This window comes from Pantherophis guttatus, chromosome 18 (genome assembly GCF_059756535.1).
Source record: "Pantherophis guttatus breed Tessera chromosome 18, ASM5975653v1, whole genome shotgun sequence".
Lineage (NCBI taxonomy): Eukaryota > Metazoa > Chordata > Lepidosauria > Squamata > Colubridae > Pantherophis > Pantherophis guttatus.
Window position 1 is genome coordinate 7,390,323 of NC_142080.1, and position 23,041 is coordinate 7,413,363.

The window sequence follows — 23,041 nt, forward strand, 5'->3', positions numbered from 1 at the left end:
CAAAAGAAAAAAAAAAGAAAAGGCGGGTCTTCGGTCTCCCAGCAACGCCGCTATCCGCCTCATTGGCTGGATGTGCCCGGGAAGGGAGGGGTGCGTGGGTGGGCGTGTCCGCCCGATCGCAGAGCCGAATGGAGGAGCCGAGAAGGGGGCGTGGCAGGAAGTTGGAAGTCGCGCAAGGGAGGGCGAGCTTGCTGCAGGTGAAGAGGAAACCGATCGGAGCTGTCGGGTTGGTCACGTGGCCGCGGGTGCGGGTACGGGAGAGTCTCGTGGGAACGGGAGCACACGCGTGTAACCCATCCGGGGGTGGGGGGGTCTGACCTCAACCTGCATCCTGGAAGATTGCAGGTGGAGATTTCAGTCGCCTTGGAAATCTCTGGCTTGCAATCAGCCTCTTTTTTTTCCTTTAAAAAAAAAAAGCAAGTTTCTGGTCCTCATGGTTTTGAGAGGAAGGTGGGATTAACCGCAGGGGAAGCTGGTTTGCCTCTTTTATCTTTAAAGAGCACAATTTAGGTCTGGCAAAGGGATTCCCCAGCATGTTGGAGCCTGGAAATGGCTGGCTGGGAGGGAAGGGAAGGGAAGAGAAGGACTTTGTCCCAAAAGTGCCTTTTTTTTCTCTTTTTCCTCCAAGAATCTTAAACTGAGCCTTGGTAGTACAGTGGTCTAAGGCACCCTGTTATTAAGCTGGTTATTAAGACCAGCTGCCTGCAATCACTGCAAGTTCGAATCTCTCCAAGGCTCAAGGTTGACTCAGCCTTCCATCCTTTCTAAGGTAGGTAAAATGAGGACCCGGATTGTGGGGGCAATAAGCTGACTTTGTATAAATATACAAAAGGATGAAGGCTATTGCTTAACGCATTGTAAGCCGCCCTGAGTCTCCGGAGAAGGGCGGCATATAAATCAAATTAAAAACAAAATAAAACAAAAAAAACTGGACTTTCTGGGGTTTTTTTTCTTTGAGGACGTTTCGCTTCTCTCACCCGAGAAGCTTCTTCCGTTCTGACTCCCAATTCCCCACCACATGCAAGGAGGCAGAGAGAGCCCGAAGAAGCTTCCTGGGTGAGAGAAGCGAAACGTCTTAAAAGAAAAAAACAAACAAACCAGAAATTCCTTGGGGGGGGTGGGGGGAGAAAAAAAGGACCTTTGGGACAACCGGGAGCTTGGATGACTTTGACAATCTCCATAGACATGGAGAGGCTCAAACTGGCGCTTGGAAAGCCAGAAAAACTGCCCTTCAGGAAGAAGTTAGAATGTTAAAATATGGGTTTGAGGGTTTTTTTTTTTCTCTTTTCCAGGTTTAAAGCAACAGGTTTTTATGCCTGGCAGTTGCTGCTTGAATTCAGGAAGAATCTGAGGTATTGGGAACGAGGAGCCCTTCCTTCCTTCCTTCCTTCTTTCCTTCCTTCCTTCCACCTTCCTTCCTCCTTTCCTTCCACCTTCCTTTCCTTCCTTCCTTCCTTCCACCTTCCTTTCCTTCCTTCCTTCCTTTCTTCCACCTTCCTTCCTCCTTTCCTTCCTTCCACCTTCCTTCCTCCTTTCCTATCTTCCTTCCTTCCCTCCTTCCCTTCCTCCTTCCCTTCCTTCCTTCTTTTCTTTCTTCCATTTTCCTTCCTCCTTCCCTTCCTTCCTTCCTTCTACCTTCCTTCCTCCTTCCCTTCCTTCCTTCCTTCCTTCCTTCCTTCCTTCCTTCTACCTTCCTTCCTCCTTCCCTTCCTTCCTTCCTTCCTTTCTTCCACCTTCCTTCCTTCTTTCCTTCCTTCCACCTTCCTTCCTCCTTTCCTATCTTCCTTCCTTCCTTCCCTCCTTCCATCTCCTTCCTCCTTCCCTCCCTTCCTTTCTTCCACCTTCCTTCCTCCTTCCCTTCCCGTATCCTGACTTTATTTTATTAATAAATAACTCAAGGCAGCAAACGTATCCAATGCACTTTCCTCTTCCTATTTTTCCCCACAACAACCCTGTGAGGTGGAATGGATTGGAGAGAGCAACTGGCCTAAAATCACCCAGTTGGCTTTCATGCCTAGGGCGGGACTAGAACTCTCAATCTTCTGGTGATTGGCCCAAAGTCACCCAGGTGGCTTTCATGCCTAACGCGGGACTAGAACTCACCATCTCTTGATGATTGGCCCCAAGTCACCCATCCGGTTTTCATGCCTAAGGCAGAACTAGAACTCACTGTCTCCCAGTTTCCAGCCTGCTGCCTTAACCACTAGACCAAACTGCCTATGTTTATAATAAAGATATTTTTTATAAGAAAGTACATACCGTGACTGGGCTGAAGGACGACGTCTTGGTTTCTCCCTTTTCCAGGTTGGCGTCATGGTGGACTCGCACTACGTCTTACCCAACGACATTGGGATCGCGACGTTGGATTGTGCCGAAGCGTTTGAGCTGTTGTCCCCGGAAGAGAAACTCTATGCTCATTACTTGTCACGAGCTTGCTGGTATGGGGGACTGGTAGTCCTGTTGCAAACGTCCCCGGAATCTCCTACCATTTACGTCCTCCTCTCCCGCATCTTCCGAACCCAGGACCCGAGTAAGTTACAAGAGGTGGCCCGTTCGCTCGGCATCACAGATGAAGAATATCAGGTAATCAATCGACCGGAATAGAGCTGGAAGGGGCCTTGGAGGTCTTCTAGTCCAACCCTCTGCTCGAGCACCTTGGCAAATTTAAGACTTGTGGACTTCAACTCCCAGAATTCCTCAGCTTTGCTGGCTGAGAATTCTGGGAGTTGAAGTCTTAAAGTTGCCAAGGTTGGAGACCTCCGTCCTATACCATTTCAGACAAATGGCCGTCCAATTTCTTCTTAAAAATCAATCGGAACAGAGCTGCAAAGGGACCTTGGAGGTCTTCTAGTCCAGCCCCCTGTTCAAGCAGGAGACCCTATACCATTTCAGACAAATGACTGTCCAGTCTCAAAGACCTCCAGTGATGGAGATACCCACAACTTCTAGTGGCAAGCTGTTCCACTGGTTAATTGTCCTTACTGTTAGAAAGTTTCTCCTTAATTCCTGGTTGCCTCTCTCCTTGATTAATTTCCATCCGTTGCTTCTTGTCTTGCCTTCCGGTGCTTTGGAGAATAATTTGACCCCTCCTCTTCTTTGTGGCAGCCCCTCAAATATTGGAAGACTGTTATCATGTCTCCCCTGGTCCTTCTTTCCTTTAGACTGGCCATTCCCAATTCCTCAACCGTTCTTCATATGTTTTAGTCTCTAGGCCCTTTATCATCTTAGTTGCTCTTCTCTGCACTTTTTCCAAAGTCTCAACCTCTTTTTTGACCAAAACCGGATGTCGTATTCCAGGTGTGGCCTTACTAAGGTTTTAATAAACCGATACTAATATAATAATATAATAAGAGAGTTGGAAGGGACCTTGGAGGCCTTCTAGTTCAACCCCCTGCTTATTACCTCACGTGATTTTGATTCTATGCCTTTGTTTGTGCAACCAAGGATTGTATTTGCTTTTTTGTCTGCCGCCGCTTGCTTTCTGAGGTTGTTGGCTATTCCTGCCAGCTTAGCGTCATCTGCAAATGTGATGAATTCTTCTTCTATCCCCTCATCTACGTCATTTGTGAAGATACTGAAGAGTGCTGGACATAATTTTGTGCTAAAGTCCTGGAGATTGTTTTTCTTTCGTGTCCTGCTTTCCGTTGACCGCACTTTTTTGTAAATAATTAAGCTCTGGTTTTATAAAAAATTTTTTAAGGCAAATCAAATGGAATTCTCCCTTGCAGGCCTTTCTGGTTTACACGGCGGCCATTTATGCCAACATGGGCAATTACAAGTCCTTCGGTGACACCAAATTTGTTCCCAGCCTTCCCAAGGTGAGCGCCAAAAAAAAGGTATAATGGGTGGGATCAGCTTTTTAAACTTCTGTCCTTCAACCAATCAGAAAGCTCCTTGGGCCTCATTGGGCAAGAAGTTGATAGAGGGGGCGGAGTCTTGACAGTGGCTCCACCCCTCTTGGGCGTTGAACATTTTTACTTTGATGTTTATTGTCATTTTTTTTCCTCAGGTCCATTTTGATTTTTTGATTTTCATTTTTATTTTGTTTCAAAAAAAATTTCATTCATGTTTAATTTGATTTCTGATTTTGTTTTTAATTTTCATTTTTTTTCCCTCACTTTCAGTTTGGCTTCCTTTTAGTTTTCGTTTTATTTTCATTTTTATTTCCTTTCATTATTCCTTTCCTCGCCTTTATTTGTATTTTATTTCAGTTTTCCATCATTAATTTGAGTTCTTTTGTTTTCATTTTTGTTTTGCTCTAATTTCAATTTTATTTTCTTTTTCTTTTGTTTTTCCCTTCATTTTTCTCCTTTTTCATATTTATTTTGATTCTTTTCATTTTGATTTTTTTTTTAAAAAAATAGCAATAGCAATAGCCTTTATATACCTCTTTACAGCCCTCTCTAAGTGGTTTACAGACTCAGCATATTGCCCCACAACAATATACAGTATTTTTCGGACTATAAAATGCACCTAAATTTAGAAGTGGTAAACAACACGAAAAAAGTATTTGTCCTCCACATGTTCCATTTTCTGCCCTTTTTTCAGGCCTTGCTTCTGTCCTTTTCCATCCTTTTATCGGCCTGCTTTTTCAGAAAAAAGGATCCAAAATAAGCCTCAAAAAACAGGCCGAAAAAAGCCTCAAAAACGGCCCGAAAAAGCCTAGAAAATGGGCAGAAAAAAGCCTCAAAAAATGGGCTGGAAAAAGCCTCAAAAATAGGCCGGAAAAAGCCCCCAAAACAAGCCGAAAGAAGCCTCGAAAACAGGCTGGAAAAAGCCTTGAAAACGGGCCAAAAAAATGGGCCGGAAAAAACCCCCAAAAGAAGCTGAAAGAAGCCTCGAAAACAGGCCGAAAGAAGCCTCGAAAACAGGCCGAAAGAAGCCTTGAAAACAGGCTGGAAAAAGCCTTGAAAACGAGCCAAAAACCGGGCTGAATAAAGCCCTGAAAATGGGCCGAAAAAAGGCCTGAAAACGTGCGGAGGCCAAAAAACGCCCGGGGGGAGAGGGGGGGGCTTTGCCAATATTCCGTCTATAAGTCGCACAGACATTTTCACCCCCTTTTGGGAGACAAAATTGTGCATTTTATAATCCAAAAAATACGATAGGTCCTCATTTTACCCAGCTGGGAAGGACGGAAGGCTGAGTCAACCTTGACTCTACTTTATCTTTTTACTTTTATCTCTTTGTTCCTTTTTTTTTTTTTTCTAGGAAAAACTGAAGAAGCTGGTGTGGGCGAGCCAGGCGTTTTTGCAAAACCCGAAAGAGATGGAAGCTTTGTGGGAGAGCTGCGAGAAGCTAATGTACTCGCTGGAGCCCCTTCAGAGGCATTTAGGGCTCAGTGGGGAGGTATTGTCCTTGGGCCCTTCTCAGCCCCATTTCTGGGGGGGGTGGGATCGGCCATTTGGGCTGTGGGTGGGGGGGGCTCTGACATCCACGCCTAGAACTCTCAGGGTACCTGTCCCCCCTTTCTTCCTTGTCTTTAGGGGGTTTCGACGTACTTCTCTGCAAATTGTTCCATGGAAGATGCGAAGCTGGCTCAGAAATTCCTGGATTCTCAGGTACCGTAGGAGTTCTGGGCTGCATTAACAGAGGGATAGAATCAAGATCACGTGAAGTGTTAATACCACTTTATAATGCCTTGGTAAGGCCACACTTGGAATCCTGCATCCAGTTTTGGTCACCACGGTGTAAAAAAAATGTTGAGACTCTGGAAAGAGTGCAGAGAAGAGCAAAAAAGAGGATTAGGGGACTGGAGGCTAAAACATATGAAGAACGGTTGCAGGAACTGGGTATGGCTAGTTTAATGATAAGAAGGACTAGGGGAGACATCATAGCATCTTCCAATATCTCAGGGGCTGCCCCAAAAAAGAGGGAGTCAAGCTATTCTCCAACACACCTGAAGGCAGGACAAGAAGCAATGGGTAGAAACTAATCAAGGAGAGAAGCAACCTGGAACTAAGGAGAAATTTCCTGACAGTTAGAACAATTAATCAGTGGAACAACTTGCCTCCAGAAGTTGTGAATGCTGCAACACTGGAAGTTTTTAAGAAGAGGTTGGACAATCATTTGTTTGAAATGGTGTAGGACAGAGGTCTTCAAACTTGGCAGCTTTAAGACTTGTGGATTTCAACTCCCAGAATTCTCCAGCCAGCATAGCTGCATAATTGGCTGGAGCATAGCTGGCTGGAGAATTCTGGGAGTTGAAGTCCACAAGTCTTAAAAGCTGCCAAGTTTGAAGACCTCTGGTGTAGGGTATCCTGCTTAAGCAGGGGGTTGGACTAGAAGACCTCCAAGGTCCCTTCCAACTCTGTTATTCTGTTCTATTTTCTGAAAGACTGGAAACTTTAGGCATGAAAGCCATTTGGGTGACTTTGGGCCAGTCCGTCCCCCCCCCTCTCTCTGCCCACCTCACAGGGTGGTTGTTGTGGGAAAAATAGGAGAAGGAAGGGGTATTAGGTGGTGTTCACTGCATGGAGTTATTTATAAATATAATAATGACAGGCTAAAAATAAATAACGTTTTTCCAATGCTTTATTCTTTCTTCTGTAGAACATAAGCGCATACAACACCCGGCTATTTAAAACAGAAACCGGAGGGAAAACCAGTTACGAAGTCCGTCTGGCTTCAGTCCTTCTGGATGGTAATGGCTGGAGCCTCCCTCCTCCACCCTTTCTTCTCCCTCTTGTTTGAGTGCAATGGTGACCCGCTAAAGAAAGAACATGAATGGCATTAATTAACATTAAGAACATGTCTCTAAGATGTGAATACGTTGAGGTAGCCCTCGACTTACCACCTGTCATTTAGCGCAGTTAATTAACAAGATGCCTTGTCATTCCTTCTCCTCATCTATTTATTTTCAACATTTTCATGTTATTCTTTACCACCCAGAATGTATAGGAGACTGCCAAATAATAAATAACCCATCCAGAAAGAAATTATATATATTTATATCTTTAAATCTACTATCTACCTATAAAATATATGGGTCAGCATATATAATTTTTCCCCATATAAATAAATTATATATACATGTATCAATTTTATATGTATATACATGTGTGTGTGTGTGTGTGTATAGATATATAAATTATTATTTTTTTCCTACATCACTACTTATGTCTCTGATAGTCTGGCTCCATTACAGCCATAATTTCTTATTTTGGGGGAAACGGTATCTATCCATTATCTATCTATCTATCTATCTATCTATCTATCTATCTATCTATCTATCTATCTATCTATCTATCTATCTATCTATCTACCTACCTACCTACCTACCTACCTACCTACCTACCTACCTGCCTACCTCATTTATCTACCGTATCTATATCTATCTATCTATCTGTCTATCTATCTATCTATCTATCTATCTATCTATCTATCTATCTATCTATCTATCTATCTATCTATCTATCATCTCTACCTACCTACCCTGTTTCCCCCAAAATAAGACATCCCCTGATAATAAGCCCAATTGGGTTTCTGAGTGCATGGCAATAAGGCCAAGCGCTTATTTCAGGGTTCAAAAAAATATAAGACGGTCTTATTTTTGGGGAAACACGGTATATCAATTATATATATATACATATATCAATATATATATATACAGGTAGTCCTTGACTTACGACCACAATTGAGCCCAGAATTTATGTTGCTAAGTGAAAACATTTGTTAAGTACGTTTTGCCTCATTTTACGACTTTTCTTCCTATGTGAATCATTGCCGTTGTTAAATTAGTAACCTGGTTGTTAAGTGAATCTGGCCTCCCCATTGACTTTGCTTGTCAGAAGGTCACAAAAGGGACACTGCAACCGTCATAAATGCGAGTCAGTTGCCAAGCATCAGAATGTCAGTCATGTGATCGTGGCGATGCTGCACCGGTCGTAAGTGTGGGAAAAGGGTCATAAGTCACTTTTTTTCTGTGAGGTGGTAACTTTCAATGGTCATCAAATGAACTGTTGTAAGTCGAGGACTATTTGTATAGGCCAATCCATCTTTAAAATGCTGAATTCTCTCTCTCTCTCTCTCTCTCTCTCTTCAGAACCCCAACTTGATGAGATGTCGGTCAAACCGAAGGAATTCCAGTTTGAGGGTTGCACGTTTACCGTCACGCGAGGGGATTACAGCCCGATTTTGCAGAGGGTTGTGGAGAATTTGCAGAAAGCGCAGGTAAGGGACGAGCGGAACGGATTTTCTGTTGACCTTTGTTTTAGCAGCTCTCTTCCGAACAAAAGAGAATTGAATTGAATTAAATTCTTTATTGGCCAAGTGTGATTGGACACACAAGGAATTTGTCTTTGGTGCATACGCTCTCAGTGTACATAAAAAGAAAAGATACATTCGTCAAGAATCATAAGGTACAACACTTAATGATAGTCACAGGGTACAAATAAGCAATCGAATCATACTAGGAAACAATATAAATCGTAAGGAGCATTCTGGGAGTTGAAGTTCACCCATTTTAAAATGACTCCGGTTGGGATAGTTGGACTTCAACTCCCAGGATACCGTACACATCAGTTCTGACTAGAGCATTCTGGGAGCTGAAGTCCACCCATCTTAAAATGACTCCGAGTGGGATGGATGGACTTCAATTATTTATTTATTATTTATTTATTATTCAAACTTCTATACCGCCCTTCTCCTTTCGGACTCAGGGCGGTGAACAGCCAAAATAAAACATTTATACATAAAGTGCGTTTAAAAATAGATTTAAAATAATTAAATTTGGCCCATAGTTTAAAATTTATCAATTTAAAATCCATATCAAAATTTAAAATCAAAATTCCCAGGAGTCATCAATTCTGACTAGAGCAGGGGTCTTAAACACTGAAAGAGCCATTTCAACCTGTTTCCCACAGAAAAGAAAACACCGGGAGCCACAAAACCCTTCCCGTGCCTGACTATTTCTTGAGTGCCCACAAAACTAGCATATGAAGTTGAATTAAACCTTCTGTTTTCTTCTGAAACTTTTATTTTCTTGGATTTATCCATGGTTGGCCTACTGGGGTTTGAAAAGCTCAGTAAGTTGTGTGCCGGTGGGTGTCGCACATTGGCAGTTGTGACGCATATTTTGAGTGACAGGGAGCCGCAGCAGAGGGGTGAAAGAGCCACATGCGGCTCCAGAGCCGCAGGCTGCTGACCCCTGGACTAGAGCATTCTGGGAGGTGAAGTTCACCCATCTTAAAAACAGTTACGGTTTGGTTGAGTGAACATCAACTCCCAGAATACCCAAGCTTACAGTGCTGGCTGGGGCATTCTGGGAGTTGAAGTCCACCTATCTTAAGAGGTCTAACTTTGAGAAGCAGTGCTCGGCAGCCTCTCTGTTTCTTCACCAGCAACATACTGCCAGGCCCATTCAGACGGAAATGTTGAAGCACTACACAACCAGCTTCAAGCAGGGCTCCATCCCAGCTCACAAAGAGGGGTCTCGCTGCTGGATTCGCGACAAAGGTCCTATCGTGGAAAGGTGAGCTTTGGCACTGAAAAATAGTGACTTACGACCATTGCAGCCATCCCTATGGTCACGTGATGAAAATTCAGACGCTTGGCAACTGGCTCATACTTACGACGGTTGCGGTGTCCTGCGGGGGGGGCTGTCACATGATCCCCTCTTGCGACCTTCTGACAAGCAAAGTCAATGCAGAAGCCAGATTCACTTAACAACGGTGTTCCTAACTTAACAAATGTAATGATTCACTTAACAACTGTAGCAAGAAACGTCATAACATGGGGCAAACTCAGTTAACAAATGTTTCACTTAGCAGCGTAATTGTGTTGGACACAATTGTGGTCATAACTCGAGGACTACCTGTATAGGATAGCCGGCCATTATCAGGCCTGAAAATAAGATAAATAAAAATTAAATTGAATTGAATTTAAGAAATGAAGTTAAAAAATGAAATTTAATCGAAAATGCAAATCAAAATGAAATTAAAACAAAAAATGCAATGAAATAAAAAAGTGAAATGAATTAAAAAATGAAATTAAATTAAAAAAATGTCATTCAATAAAAAGGCAAAGTGAAATAAAAAAGGTAACAAAAGAAATTGAAATGAAATTAAAAATGAAATTCAATCAAAATGCAATCAAAATGATATGAAATAAAAAGTAAATAAAAATTGAATTAAAAAATGAAATAAGAAAATTAAATGAAATGAAATTTAAATTAAATTCAAAATTAAATAAAATGAAACAAAATTAAAAATGAAATGAAATTATGGAAAAATTAAAACAGTAGTGCATATATATGTCTGTTGATATTTGTTGTCCAATTTGCCTCCACAGCTACATTGGTTTTATTGAGAGCTACCGAGACCCGTTCGGTTCCCGGGGAGAGTTTGAAGGTACTTCCTTTTTGCCATGTGGGAATATTTTAATCCAGTCCATTTACACGGACTTGAAGGGGGAAGATTGGAGAAGGTCAAGGAATTGTCCAACGGATGCCCTAATTAAATCATGAGCCGCAAGCCAAGCTTCAAAAGAAATCCAGTTATTTATTAGGAGCTTTATGTCAGCACGTTCCAAGTGAAGCCAAGTCTGACCCCACGTAATTTACACCTCAATCATGACCCTGTTTTCCCCCTTCCCCCCAGGATGTGTCATCAATCACATTTGCCGACGGAGTTCATGGGCTGTAGAGATCACTCCCCTCCAGCCACTGTGGGTGACCCTGGGAGACAGCCTTGAGAGAGATATGTCTGGAATGTACTTCTGTTTTGGCTGTCGTGGTGCTTCGTCGGTTTCCCATCCCCCTTGCCTATTGCAACTCGAGAGCAGGCCAGGGATGCTTTGCGAGTTGACACTCTTTGAGTGAGGAAGAAACGTAGCTTGCGCCCAGAGCTATGGTTCCGTTTCCCACAAATCAGCTGAGTCTCGATTCTTCCCGCTCGAGTGACAAAAAAAATGAATCCTGTTCAGAGAATTTGCAAGATGCAAGAAGCCCCCCCTGGTCTTTTGTTCATTCTGATCTCCGTCTTTTTCAGGTTTTGTGGCTGTGGTGAACAAAGCGATGAGCGCCAAGTTCGCACAGCTAGTGGCCCAGGCCGAACAGCTCTTGGAAGAACTGCCTTGGCCTCGTAGCTTCGAGAAGGACCACTTCCTGAAGCCGGATTTCACTTCCCTCGATGTGCTGACTTTCGCAGGAAGTGGGATTCCTGCCGGCATCAACATCCCGAATTGTAAGGCTGTGCTAATATTTTGATTTTTTTTAAAAAAATTCATTAGAGCAGTGTTTCTTTTACTCTTTACATTTTTTTAAATTTTTATTGTATATGTTCTGCCCCAGCTACAGACCCCAAAGAACGCAGCACACACGAAGTCCGTTCAAACCTTAGTTTACTAAATAAACCAGTCTTTTACAACAATGACTGTTAATTAACTGCATTAACAGCCACCAATAATTCAAAGAATAATAACTGAAAGCTTACTGTGGTTGGCAGAATGCCCAGAAGCAATTTGCAGGAAGCTGATAAGATAAGCAAGACAAGACGTGAAGGTATGTGAACAAAGTTGTTCCTTGCAAATTGCTTCAGTCGGCATTCCTCCTTAAATAGGCTAAGGGAGTGGCCAATTAGCCCCAAGCCTTACTCTCGAGGAGACCTCCTCCTGAGGAGCCACTCCTGCCTTTTGGCAGCTCTGCGCGCCCGTGCATCGAGAAGAGGCTCCTCCTCTTCGTCCTCTTCACTTATGGGAGCTTCTGGAGGTTCTGAAGGCCCTGTCTGAATCCCTGCCTCTGGCACCACATCTTCCCCAGCCTCCTCATTGTCTGACTCGAGTGCCAGCTGCACAGGCTGCTGGCGCAACACCACACCAGCCTCCTCGCTGTCGGAATCAGCTACTAGCTGCACAGGCTGCTGATGGGCCACAACAGTATAAAATACAAAAAACCAAAAGAAAATAGGAAATTAAGGGCGGGAAAAGGAACGAGAAAAAGAGGGTGTGAAATACAAGGGGGAAGAGAAAAAGAAAGAAAAGGTGGGGGGGCTTGACTTCCAACTCTTCCTAGCACAGTTACAAGATACAACAATTCTATCAAGGTAGTTTGGAGGAAGGGAGCTAAATGCACTATTGAAGTTTAAAGCTTGCATGGCACAGTCAAAGAATAAGGTGCATTAGAAAGGTTTTTTTTTAGTAATTTTTATTTTTTTAAGACAAACAAACATTTAATACATCATGTATTAAAAAGTTTTGATTTAAAACAAAAAGTGCTTTTCCTTGTTTTTGTGTGTTTGTGCGTTTTTAAAAAGTTTAGTACTTTGAGGGAAAGGGGAGGGTGAAAGAAAGGCAGAAAGAAAGGAAAAAATAGTTTTCCCTGCCCCCTTCAGAAAGGCCAAAGAATTTGAAAGAATACAATAAATTTTGTAAATAAAAATGGTAACAGTTCACAAAGATGACCAGGTGCAAATAGAAATACATACTATTTCCATAGCGGGGAAGATAAAAGCAGGAATGGTTAAATTGATTATTTCATTTAAAGAGGAAAATACGTTCTCATTGGGATATCGCTTCTGGAATTTGTGCTTGTGTAGAAGAAAAAAATGAAACTTTGATCCTGGTTTTGTTGATTAGAAAGATTTGGCGTTATAGAAATGGCTAGTTATATATTAATATGTCAAAGCAAAAAAGTTGAGGTTGCAGTCTTGAACAGCAGTGTTTCCCAACACTTGGGTGGACTTCTAACTCCCAGAATTCCCCAGCTATTGTGATTTAATATCTGGATTTGGGGCAGAAAAAACCTTCCCTTTTCTCTGCCCTCAGCCAACCTGGCTTCTATTGGCCCGGGGATGATGGGAACTGTAGTCCACCCTTTCCTCCTCCCTCCTCCTCCACAGATGATGACATCCGCCAGACGGAAGGATTCAAGAATGTCTCGCTGGGGAACGTGCTGGCGGTCGCTTATGCCACCCAAAAGGAAAAACTGACTTTCCTGGCAGAAGAGGACAAAGTACGGCTTCCTTGTGTGTTTGTGTGTTTGTGTGTGTTTGTGTGTCGGAGGACACAATAGAGGAAAGCGGGACTCAGTGGGAAGAGGAAAACTCGAGACATTTAAAGAAAGTAATTAATTAATTACTTTCTTTAATAAAGATTATAATTAAAGAAAAAAAAAGGGACTTTTTGGAAATTTAGATCATGAAGAATGTCTTACTGAAACATGAGGAAGTATTAAGATATTTTAAAATGTTTAACTTGAGATTATAGAGCTTTTAAAAGGCATATATAATTAAATGTTTAAAGAGCCTTGGTAGTACAGGGGTTTAAAGCACCCTGTTATTAAGCTGGTTATTAAGACCAGCTGCCTGCAATTACTGCAGGGTTCAAATCTCGCCAAGGCTCAAGGTTGACTCAGCCTTCCATCCTTTCTAAGGTAGGTGAAATGAGGACCCAGATTGTGGGGGCAATAAGCTGACCTTGTATAAATATACAAAAGGATGAAGGCTATTGCTGAGCACATTGTAAGCCGCCCTGAGTCTTCGGAGAAGGGCGGCATATAAATAAATAAATTAAAAAAATGTTTATGTTTGATGTTACTGAATATTGAAGAATTTTAAAAGGGGAGTTGAAAGAGTGGGAGGGATTTTTGAATTTAATAGTAAGTTAGTATATGTTAGCTTAGGTTTGCTAAATGTTATATCCTGTTTTTGCCCTGGGAAGTCGGGGGGGGGGGGGTGAGGGGAAGGGGGGTTGAGGGGTGCTGGGGATAAAATTGTTTTATGATTTTTAATAAAATAAAAAGAAAGGCAAATGTATTAATAGAGAAGTAAGAAGAAGAAGATATAAAAGAAGTATTAGATGATGTATTCAATGATTGATTATGTATTGTTTGTATGTTTGATTGTAAAAATAAAAAACTTTTGTATTAAAAAAAAGAAAAAAAGGGACATGGTGGCTCAGTGGCTAAGACGCTGAGCTTGTCGATCGAAAGGGTCGGCAGTTCAGCGGTTCGAATCCCTAGTGCTGTCGTGTAACTGGGTGAGCTCCCGTGACTCGTCCCAGCTTCTGCCAACCTAGCAGTTCGAAAGCACGTAAAAAAAATGCAAGTAGAAAAATAGGGACCACCTTTGGTGGGAAAGGAACAGCGTTCCATGCGCCTTTGGGGTTGAGTCATGCCGGCCACATGACCACGGAGACGTCTTCGGACAGCGCTAGCTCTTCGGCTTTGAAACGGAGATGAGCACCGCCCCCTGGAGTCGGGAACGACTAGCACATAAGTGCGAGGGGAACCTTTACCGAGGAATGGCAAAATAACAGAGTTGGAAGGGATCTTGGAGGTGTAGTCCAATCCCCTGCTCACGTCAACGGTGTCTTTTGCAGGATCTCTACATCCAGTGGAAAGGACCTTCTTTCGAAGTCCAAGTTGGCCTCCACGAACTTCTCGGTCACGGCAGCGGGAAGCTGTTTGTCCAGGTAAAACCTGCCTGTCTCTCTAACCAGACCCCAAAACTACAATTGAATTGAATAGAATTAGAGCTGGAAGGGACCTTGGAGGTCTTCTAGTCCAGCCCCCTGCTCAAGCAGGAGAACCTATACCATCTCAGACAAATGACTGTCCAATCTCTTAAAAACCTCAAATGATACAGCACCCCACGATTTCCGGTGGCAAGGCGTTCCACTGGTTAATTGTACTCGCTGTTAGGAAGTTTCTCCTCAATTCCAAGTTGCTTCTCTCCTTGATTAGTTTCCATCCGTTTTTTCTTGTCTTGCCTTCCGGTGCTTTGGAGAATAATTTGACCCTTCCCTCTTCTTTGTGGCAGCCCCTCAGATACTAAAATGCTGCTATCATGTCACCCCTAATTCTTTTCTTCAGACTAGCCAGACCCAAAACCTGCAGCCGTTTGCTTTTCTAGTATTTTTAGCCTCAGGGCTGGATAGCTTCCAAGTGTTCAGGTGCCACATCTGTAAATTTCTGTGGGTCCTCCTTTTCCTAGTTATATTTTTTCTGCGACAACATTGCTTTGACATTAATTTTAGAACATAGAATTCTTTATTGGCCAAGTGTGATTGGACACACAAGGAACTTGCCTTTGGTGTATATGCTCTCAAGTGTACATAAAAAGAAAACATACATTCGTCAAGAATCATAACGTACAACACTTAATGACAGTCATAGGGTAGAAATAAGCAGTCGAATCCTACTAGGAAACAATCAATATAAATCGTAAGGATACAGCAACAAGTTACAGTCATACAGTCATAAATTGGAGGATAGGAACGATGAGAAGATTAATAGTAATAGTAATGCAGACTTAGTGAATAGTTTGACAGTGTTGAGGGAATTATTTGTTGAGCAGAGTGATGGCATTCGGGAAAAAACTGTCCTTGTGTCTAGTTGTTCCGGTGTGCAGTGCTCTATAGTGTCGTTTGGAGGGTAGGAGTTGAAACAATTGATGTCCAGGATGCGAGGGGTCTGTAGATATTTTCCCAGCCCTCTTTTTGACTCGTGCAGTATACAGATCCTCAACGGAAGGCAGGTTGGTAGCCATTGTTTTTTCTGCAGTTCTAACGATCCTCCGAAGTCTGTGTCTGCCTTGTTGGGTTGCAGAGCCAAACCAGACAGTGATAGAGGTGCAGATGACAGACGCCATCATTCCTCTGTAGAACTGGATCAGCAGCTCAGGATGGGCATTTTAACGGCTTTCTCTCTCCCCCCCCCCCTCTTCCTACATAGGATGATTCGGGAGCTTTCAACTTTGACAAGGCTGCCGTGATCAACCCGGAGACGGGAGAATTGGTGAGGATGGACAGAGGGGGGTTAGATGGATATCACATTTATCCTGGCTTGTTGCGTCATCGTAAGAGAAGGGGTCCCCAACCTCTCTGGGCCACAGCCTGTTCGAAACTGGGCCCCGGGAGGGATGGGGAAGAGAGTGTGCGGGAAACTCCACTCGCGCGAGTGGCCAGCAAGCACGTCCGCGCGTGCAAAATTTATTCACGTGAGCAGAGAGTCACTAAACTGAACTGTTGTAAATCCAGGATTACTGTTCTGACCTAGGTGTTCCCAAGAGCACGAAGCAGACTCCTTGTCCCGACAAAAAGCCCTTTTGATTAAGTTACTGTGAATTCCTCTCAGTCACATCCAGCAAAGTCTTTCAAGGGAGAATTTACAGTCACAGACCTTATCTGGCTTGGAGAGCTGCCAGGCCCGATATCTTCAAAACTTGGCAAGGCGTCTCGGACACTCACGAACCAATTAAGAGCCTCTAGTACAGTAAGAGCCTGTAGTACTGTGGACTAAAGCACTGTTATTAACATCTGCTGCTTGCAATTACTGCAAGTTCAAATCTCACCAGGCTCAAGGTTGACTCAGCCTTCCATCCTTTCAAATGTAGGTAAAATGAGGACCCAGATTGTGGGGGCAATAAGCTGACTTTGTATAAATATACAAAAGTATGAAGGCTATTGCTTAGCACATTGTAAGCTGCCCTGAGTCTCCGGAGAAGGGAGGCATATAAATTAAAGCAAAAAAATAAATAAAAAAAGCAAATTAGGCGAACTAAGTGTCTCCTGCAAACTCCATTCCCCTTTCACTCCTCTTTTATTCCCTCTGCAAGGGGCCATTCACCGTCCACCTGTGGCTTTATTTATTTATTTATTTATTTATTTTTCATATTTGTATACCGCCCTACTCCCGAAGGACTCAGGGCGGTGAACAGCCATAATAAATACAAATACATATAGAAGTTAAAAACTATTAAGAAACAGATTAAGTAATTTAGGCCACATTAAGTAATTTAATTTACTCCTGAGTCGACCCTTGTTCCTTAGCTGTTCCCTTCTCCTGGCAGCTCTGTGCATACTGAGAACAGGCTCCAATTGTGCTTCTGCCTCACTGATATCCGACTGCGAAGGCAGCTGACAACAGTCAGACGGCCCTGGCCCCCTCTCTGCCTCCGACGCAGAGCCCTCATCAGAGCCTTCCCCAGACTCCAGGACTGGCCCATGTTCCTCCCCAACCTTCTCACTGTCTGAGTCTGCCACCAGCTCCGCTGGCTGCTGACGGGCCACAACAATTACCTGTAGTGGTTTTGGCTTAGGAAGGACAAAATTTTGGGGAACACTGGCTTAGAATGGCAGTTGAACCTTCCATCATGTTTTTCTCTGCTCACCCCCCCCTCCCCGGTCCAGATTCGGAGTTGGTACCAAGGGGGCGAGACCTGGGACAGCAAATTCTCCAGTGTGGCCTCAAGTTACGAAGAGTGTCGGGCAGAATGCGTGGGTCTCTACCTCTGTTTGAACAAGGATGTTCTCCGGTGAGCCGTGATGGGCTTTGGGGAGAGTGAAGAATGAGGGGTACCCTCTGAGCTCCGGAAAATCCTTTTTTGTTTGTTTGTTTTTTTAAACATGTTTTATTTGAAGTTTTCTTTTCGCACCATACATATTTTGTGGAGAGTATAGAAATATATTTGCATTTATCGTATTTTTTTTCCTCTTCAATTTGTTTTCGGCTTTGTCAGGATCTTTGAACTGAATGGGGAAGATGCCGAAAATGTGATCTATATTAATTGGCTAAATATGGTCCGGGCGGGACTTCTGGCTTTGGAATTCTATACCCCCGAATCTGGGACTTGGCGCCAGGTAAGGATGCAATTTCGGAATTGTATTTCCTTGATGTTTTAATGTGCCCCATTTGCAAAAGACAGAAATACTGGCTTTATTATTATTACATGATGATGATGATGATGATGATGATGATAATTTAATGCAGTGTTTCTCAATCTTGGCAGCTTGAAGATGAGTGGAATTCCCCAGCCAGCCTAGCTGGGGAAGCCTTCACTAGTTTCTTATTAACATTATGTTTTCTTTATTTAAGGATCTTATTTTTGCGCCCAAAGCAGAAGCACCGGGGTGTTTCCGGATTGAATAATATCAATCTTATATTTATTTTATAAATGAGTGAAACATAATGGCACCAAGTAAGCACAAAATACATCCATGTTCCTAGGACACGTATCGAATTACTGACAATACAAAAGCTATATTTTGGTTTCTATTGTTTTTTTTAAAACTTATTAAGTTATTAAGTTATTTCTTATTAACTTATTAATATTAAGTTATTTCTCTATTTCTATTGTGATTTTGTTCAACGTTGGCTTTATCATTTGCCGAGTTATGATTATTTCTCCTTCCCCCGCCTCTACTGGCTGTGGAATCTTGGGAATCAAACTCCACTCACCTTAAAGCATGCTGGCTGGGGAATTCTGGGAGCTGAAATCCACCCAACTTAAAGCATGCTGGCTGCAGAATTCTGGGAATTGAAGTCCACCCATCTTAAAGTCTGCTGGCTAGGGAATTCTGGGAGCTTATTTCCACACACATATTAATAAATTATGATTATTCCTCCTTCTCCCGCCCATACTGGCTGAGGAATTCTGGGAGTCAAAGTCCACCCACCTTAAAGCATGTCTGACTGGGGAATTCTGGGAGTTGAAGTCCACCCGTCTTAAAGCATGCTGCCTGGGGAATTCTGGGAGTGGAAGTCCATACATCTTAAAACTTGCTGACTGGAGAATTCTGGGAGTCGAAGTCCATCCACCTTAAAGCTTGTTGACTGGGGAATTCTGGGAGTTGATTGTCAACATTGAACCCCTAAAGAAGATCTGGAATTTGCCTTTGCTCTCTTGGAAATAGCACGCTGATTCTACTTTCCAGTCTTGCAAGAGAGGGGAGCGTGCAAAAGCGCCTCGAGCCCGTTACGACTCTCGGCTTCCCTCCTGACGTCCCTTCGTGTCTCTCTCTCTCTCTCTCTCCCAGGCTCACATGCAAGCCCGCTTCGTGATTTTAAGAGTGCTGCTGGAGGCTGGCGAGGGACTGGTGTCCCTGCACCACACCACGGGGACCGACGGCAAACCCGACGCGGTTGTCTTGCTGGACCGCACCAAGATCACCACCGTGGGAAAACCAGCTCTGGAACGTTTTCTCCGGAAGCTGCAAGTAAGTGAGGCTATCTTCCCTCCCTTAGGACCATCCTGGAAAATATAAGGAGCCGTCCCGTGTCGTTTCGGCCCGGTCTACCGGCGTTGCTTCGGCCCGGTCTCCCCAATGCAAAGAGGAAACATGCCAGCAGTTTGGGGAGTGGCGTCAAGCTGGCCACGCCCACCCAGTTGGCCACACCCAGTGAGTGATGTCAAGCTGACCACGCTTACTCAGTCGGCCGCGCCCGCCTGGCCCTCCAAGGTCGACCACAGCCTTGATGCGGCCCTCAATGAAATCAAGTTTGACGCCCCTCGTCTAGAGGTTAAGGCATTAGGCTAGAGAAAGCAGGAGACTGTGAGTTCAAGTCCTGCCCTAGCTGTGAAATCTAGTTCGGGGCTAGTTAATCTCTCAGCCCCGAACGCAAAGGTGGTGGTGTGGGGAAAATAGGAGAAAGAAAATGCGTCAGATATGTTGGAGTTATTTGTAAAAACAATAGTCGGGGTATACAGGTAGTCCTCGATTTACAACGGTTCGTTTAGTGACTGTCCAGAGTTACAACAGCACTGAATAAAGTGACAAGTGTTTTTCATATTTCGTCTCCCATTGGTCAAAATGCAGATGCTTAAGCCACTAACTCACATTTATGACGGTTGCAGCATCCCGGGGTCACGCGATCCCCCTTTGGCTACCTTCTGGCAAGTGAAGTTAGATAGATAGAATTCTTTACTGGCCAAGTGTGATTGGAAAACATAAGGGATTTGGTGCATATGCTCTCAGCGTACATAAAGAAAAAAGCAATTTGCCTCCTTGCAACAAACAGCCCATTTCAGCTTCAGCACAGCTTGATTAGCACAAGCAGCTGATTGTCGGATGGATCGGCCTCCCGAAGATCAGCTGTTTCAGGCTGCAGGGATTGCCATAGCCTATTGCCGCCTCCGCGCACCCCATTTTCTGGGGGCTTGGGTAGGCGGGGCTACATTCGGTGTATAAAACACCCAAATTTTCACCCTCTTTTAGGGGGGAAAAAGTGCATCTTATACTCCAAAAAATACAGTAGTTAAAAGTGATAATTTTAGCAAGATTTTTCCTTTCTTTACAGATCCTGAAATCGACCGCCGACGTCGAAGGCGGCCGGAAGCTTTATGAAGCTTATTCAGCCGTGACAGACGACAAACCGGAACGCTTCCGAAGCTTACGTGACACGGTGCTTTTACGCAAGGAAGCACGGAAGCTCTTCGTCCAAGCCAACACCACGCTGGAGGGTAAGAAGGCCGGGGTTTGAACCTGGTTTACGATCTCTCACCATCTCTCTCTCATCAGTAAATCTCTTTACTGATTTCACTCGGTATGTAAAACCTTAAAGCTCTTAATCAGGATATTCCCAAGATTTCCGGTGTATAAAGGGATTTAGAGCTAATCTCTGTTCAGGAAGGGACACCTAATTGCAGTTCAGCCATTTGGCTCGCATTTACGACCGTCACAGCATCCGCGGGGGGTCATTTAATTGCCAGTTGCGACCTTCCCAGTGGCGCAGTGGTTAGAGTGCAGTACTGCAGGTGACTTCAGCTGCCTGCCGGCTGCCTGCAATTTGGCAGTTCGAATCTCACCAGGCTCAAGGTTCATTCAGCCTTCTGTCCTTCTGAGGTGGGTAAAATGAGGACCCAGATGTTGGGGGCAAAAGGCTGACTGTAAACTGCTTAGAGAGGGCTGTAAAGCTCTGTGAAGCGGTATATAAGTCTAAGTGCTATTGCTATCTCCCTTCCTTCCTTCCTCCTTCCTCAAGGTTGACTCAGCCTTCCGTCCTTCCAAGGTCGGTAAAATGAGGACCCAGATTGTTGGGAGCCATAGGCTGACTCTGTAAACCGCTTAGGGAGGGGTTGTAAAGCACTGTAAAGCGGTATATAAGTCTAAGTGCTATTGCTATTTGCATTAAAACATTGTCCCCAGGTAAATTTTTGGAGTCCGCAGCCAAGGAGAAAAGACGATTGGGGGGTGGGTGGGAATTATAATCTTAATCGGAGAACTGGGGACAGAATAAATTTTCCCTGTTTTGCCGGCTGACTTGGTCCCTCGCTCTCTCCCCTTCCTCGCCCAGGTGGCAAAGTCCGACTGACTCAGTACGAATCTAGCGCCGGGGGCCTGATCCGTTCCTTCTCCGACCGCTTCTCCGAAGACGCCGAGATCCTCGAGCAGGAATTGCTGGAGCTGACTCGCGCAGATGCTCATTTTTGGGAAAGTTAAGGCTATAGGGCGGGTGGGAGGGCGGGTGGGCCTGGGTCTTCTTCTCCCCTCTTCCCAACGACCGCTCCTGACATCTGCCGTTCTCTCCGAATCACCTTCAGAAATGGGAGAATTGCCATCACGCTAGGAATCGAATAAAGCTTAACTTTTCTAAAGTTTGCGGGCTTCTGTTTGATTTGCCCCTCCCACCAATTCACGATCAGGGGTGGGGCTGCTGGAGGTTCACAGGGGTTCAGGAGAACCTCTAGCTACGTTTCTGTGCAGTTTGGAGAACCCCCAAATCCCACTCGTGCCTGGCCCCGCCCATCCCACCCCTCCCAGGAGTCCCCACGCGGCCCGTTTTGGATGCAGGTAAGTGCGACATGGAGGCTCGGGGAGGGCGAAAAATGGGTCTACTGGAAGTTCGGGAAAGCCGGAAACGGGCCCATTTCCAGCCTCCAGAGGGCCTTTGGAGCCTGGGGAGGCCATGGGTATTTGCGGGACCGCCTTCTGCTGCTGATAGCCTCCCACCGGCCAGTACGTTCCCACAGAGAGGGACTCCTCAGGGTGCCGTCAGCCAGGCAGTGTCGGCTGGCGACCCCCAGGGGGAGGGCCTTCTCTGTGGCAGCACCTGCCCTCTGGAGATACGTAGGATACCAGATCTCCGGGATTTTCGCCGTGCCCTAAAAACTTTTCTTTTCCACCAAGCAGGGCTGGCGTAACACACACACACACACCACTTTTGAGATGTTAGATTTTTAATTGTCTATGGGTTTTTAGTTGGGATGTTTTAAATTTTGGGCCAAAGTTGTGTAATTTTTTTTAACAAATTTTAAATTTTGTATTGGGATGTTTTTTATTTTGGCTGTGCACCGCCCTGAGTCCAGCAGGAGAAGGGCGGTATACAAATTTAATAAAATAAAATAAATAAATAAATAAATTTTTGCTCTCTCGGAGGCTCGAGGAAAGCCTCTGGAGCCCGGGGAGGGCAAAAATGCGGGGTGGGGGGGGGGCTGCCATGGTGCAGGAGGTCGACTAGGCCACGCCCACCACGCCCACCCAGCAACCAGGCAGAGAACCCCTTGCTCGTTTCCCGCTGGGGTTGCAGCAGTTGGGAATTTGGTAACACTGGGAGGAAAGGGCTTGGAAACCGAAGGGAAAGGAAAGAGCAGACTGGGGGAGATCGGAATTTGACCCAAGAGTCAAAGAGTTTCACTCTTTTGTGAAAATGCCTCGTCATCAGAACAGAGACCCTGGACAAAATACAGAGATTGTTAACTCTTTTTTATTTCTTCCTGGCCTAGACAGTGGGGAGAGGTTCACCCCAAAAGCTTTCCAAGGCTCGGGGCCTGCATTTGCAGGTTGCAAGCTGGGTTAGGTTTTCAAAAACATGAATAAAACAAGTTTTTCCTCAAACTTGGCAAACTTTAAGACAGGTGGACTTCCAACTCCCAGAATTCCCCAGCCAGCCATGGGGGAAAGTCTCTGCCACGCATGCACGGGGAGAAGGGGCATGCGTTGGGGCTACACACATGCGCGGGGGCCGCATGTGGGGGGTGCACATGCGTAGGGGGGCACAGATATGCAAGGTGCATGTGCAGGGGCCGCACACGCATTGCATTTTGGGGCTTTGGGCGCACGCATACATAATCATGCGTGCTTTAGGCGCTCGGCCCGGAAAAGGTTAACCATCACTAGAATAGGAATAGAATAAGAATAATTAGAATAGAATTATAATAGAATTATATAACATTTATAGAATAGAATTATAATATATGGAATGGAATTTAATGGAATGGAATAGAAGAATAAAGTAAGAATAGAATAGAATAGAATAGAATAGAATAGAATAGAATAGAATAGAATAGAATAGAATAGAATAGTATATGGAATGGAATGGAATGGAAGA

General features: G+C 44.4%; 1 protein-coding gene across 4 annotated transcripts; it reads left to right on the forward strand.

The window, feature by feature from the left end:
• Positions 1 to 87: 87 nt before the first annotated feature.
• Positions 88 to 21,308, forward strand: DPP3 (dipeptidyl peptidase 3). Of its 4 annotated transcripts, none has more exons than XM_087880933.1 (19): positions 88 to 197; positions 1,293 to 1,352; positions 2,305 to 2,583; positions 3,729 to 3,818; positions 5,209 to 5,346; positions 5,484 to 5,558; positions 6,550 to 6,640; positions 8,042 to 8,169; positions 9,339 to 9,469; positions 10,288 to 10,346; positions 10,986 to 11,180; positions 12,834 to 12,946; positions 14,314 to 14,406; positions 15,668 to 15,730; positions 17,125 to 17,249; positions 17,454 to 17,574; positions 18,751 to 18,930; positions 20,012 to 20,174; positions 21,008 to 21,308. In XM_087880933.1, exons 3-19 carry the CDS (start codon positions 2,314 to 2,316, stop codon positions 21,151 to 21,153), a joined length of 2,181 nt encoding a protein of 726 aa, XP_087737059.1. In that variant the 5' UTR covers positions 88 to 197; positions 1,293 to 1,352; positions 2,305 to 2,313; the 3' UTR covers positions 21,154 to 21,308. The 4 variants fall into 4 exon arrangements, with proteins under 4 accessions (XP_087737059.1, XP_087737060.1, XP_087737061.1 ...); XM_087880934.1 differs by having other exon boundaries at positions 154 to 251; XM_087880935.1 differs by having other exon boundaries at positions 170 to 245.
• The last annotated feature ends 1,733 nt before the right edge of the window (positions 21,309 to 23,041 follow it).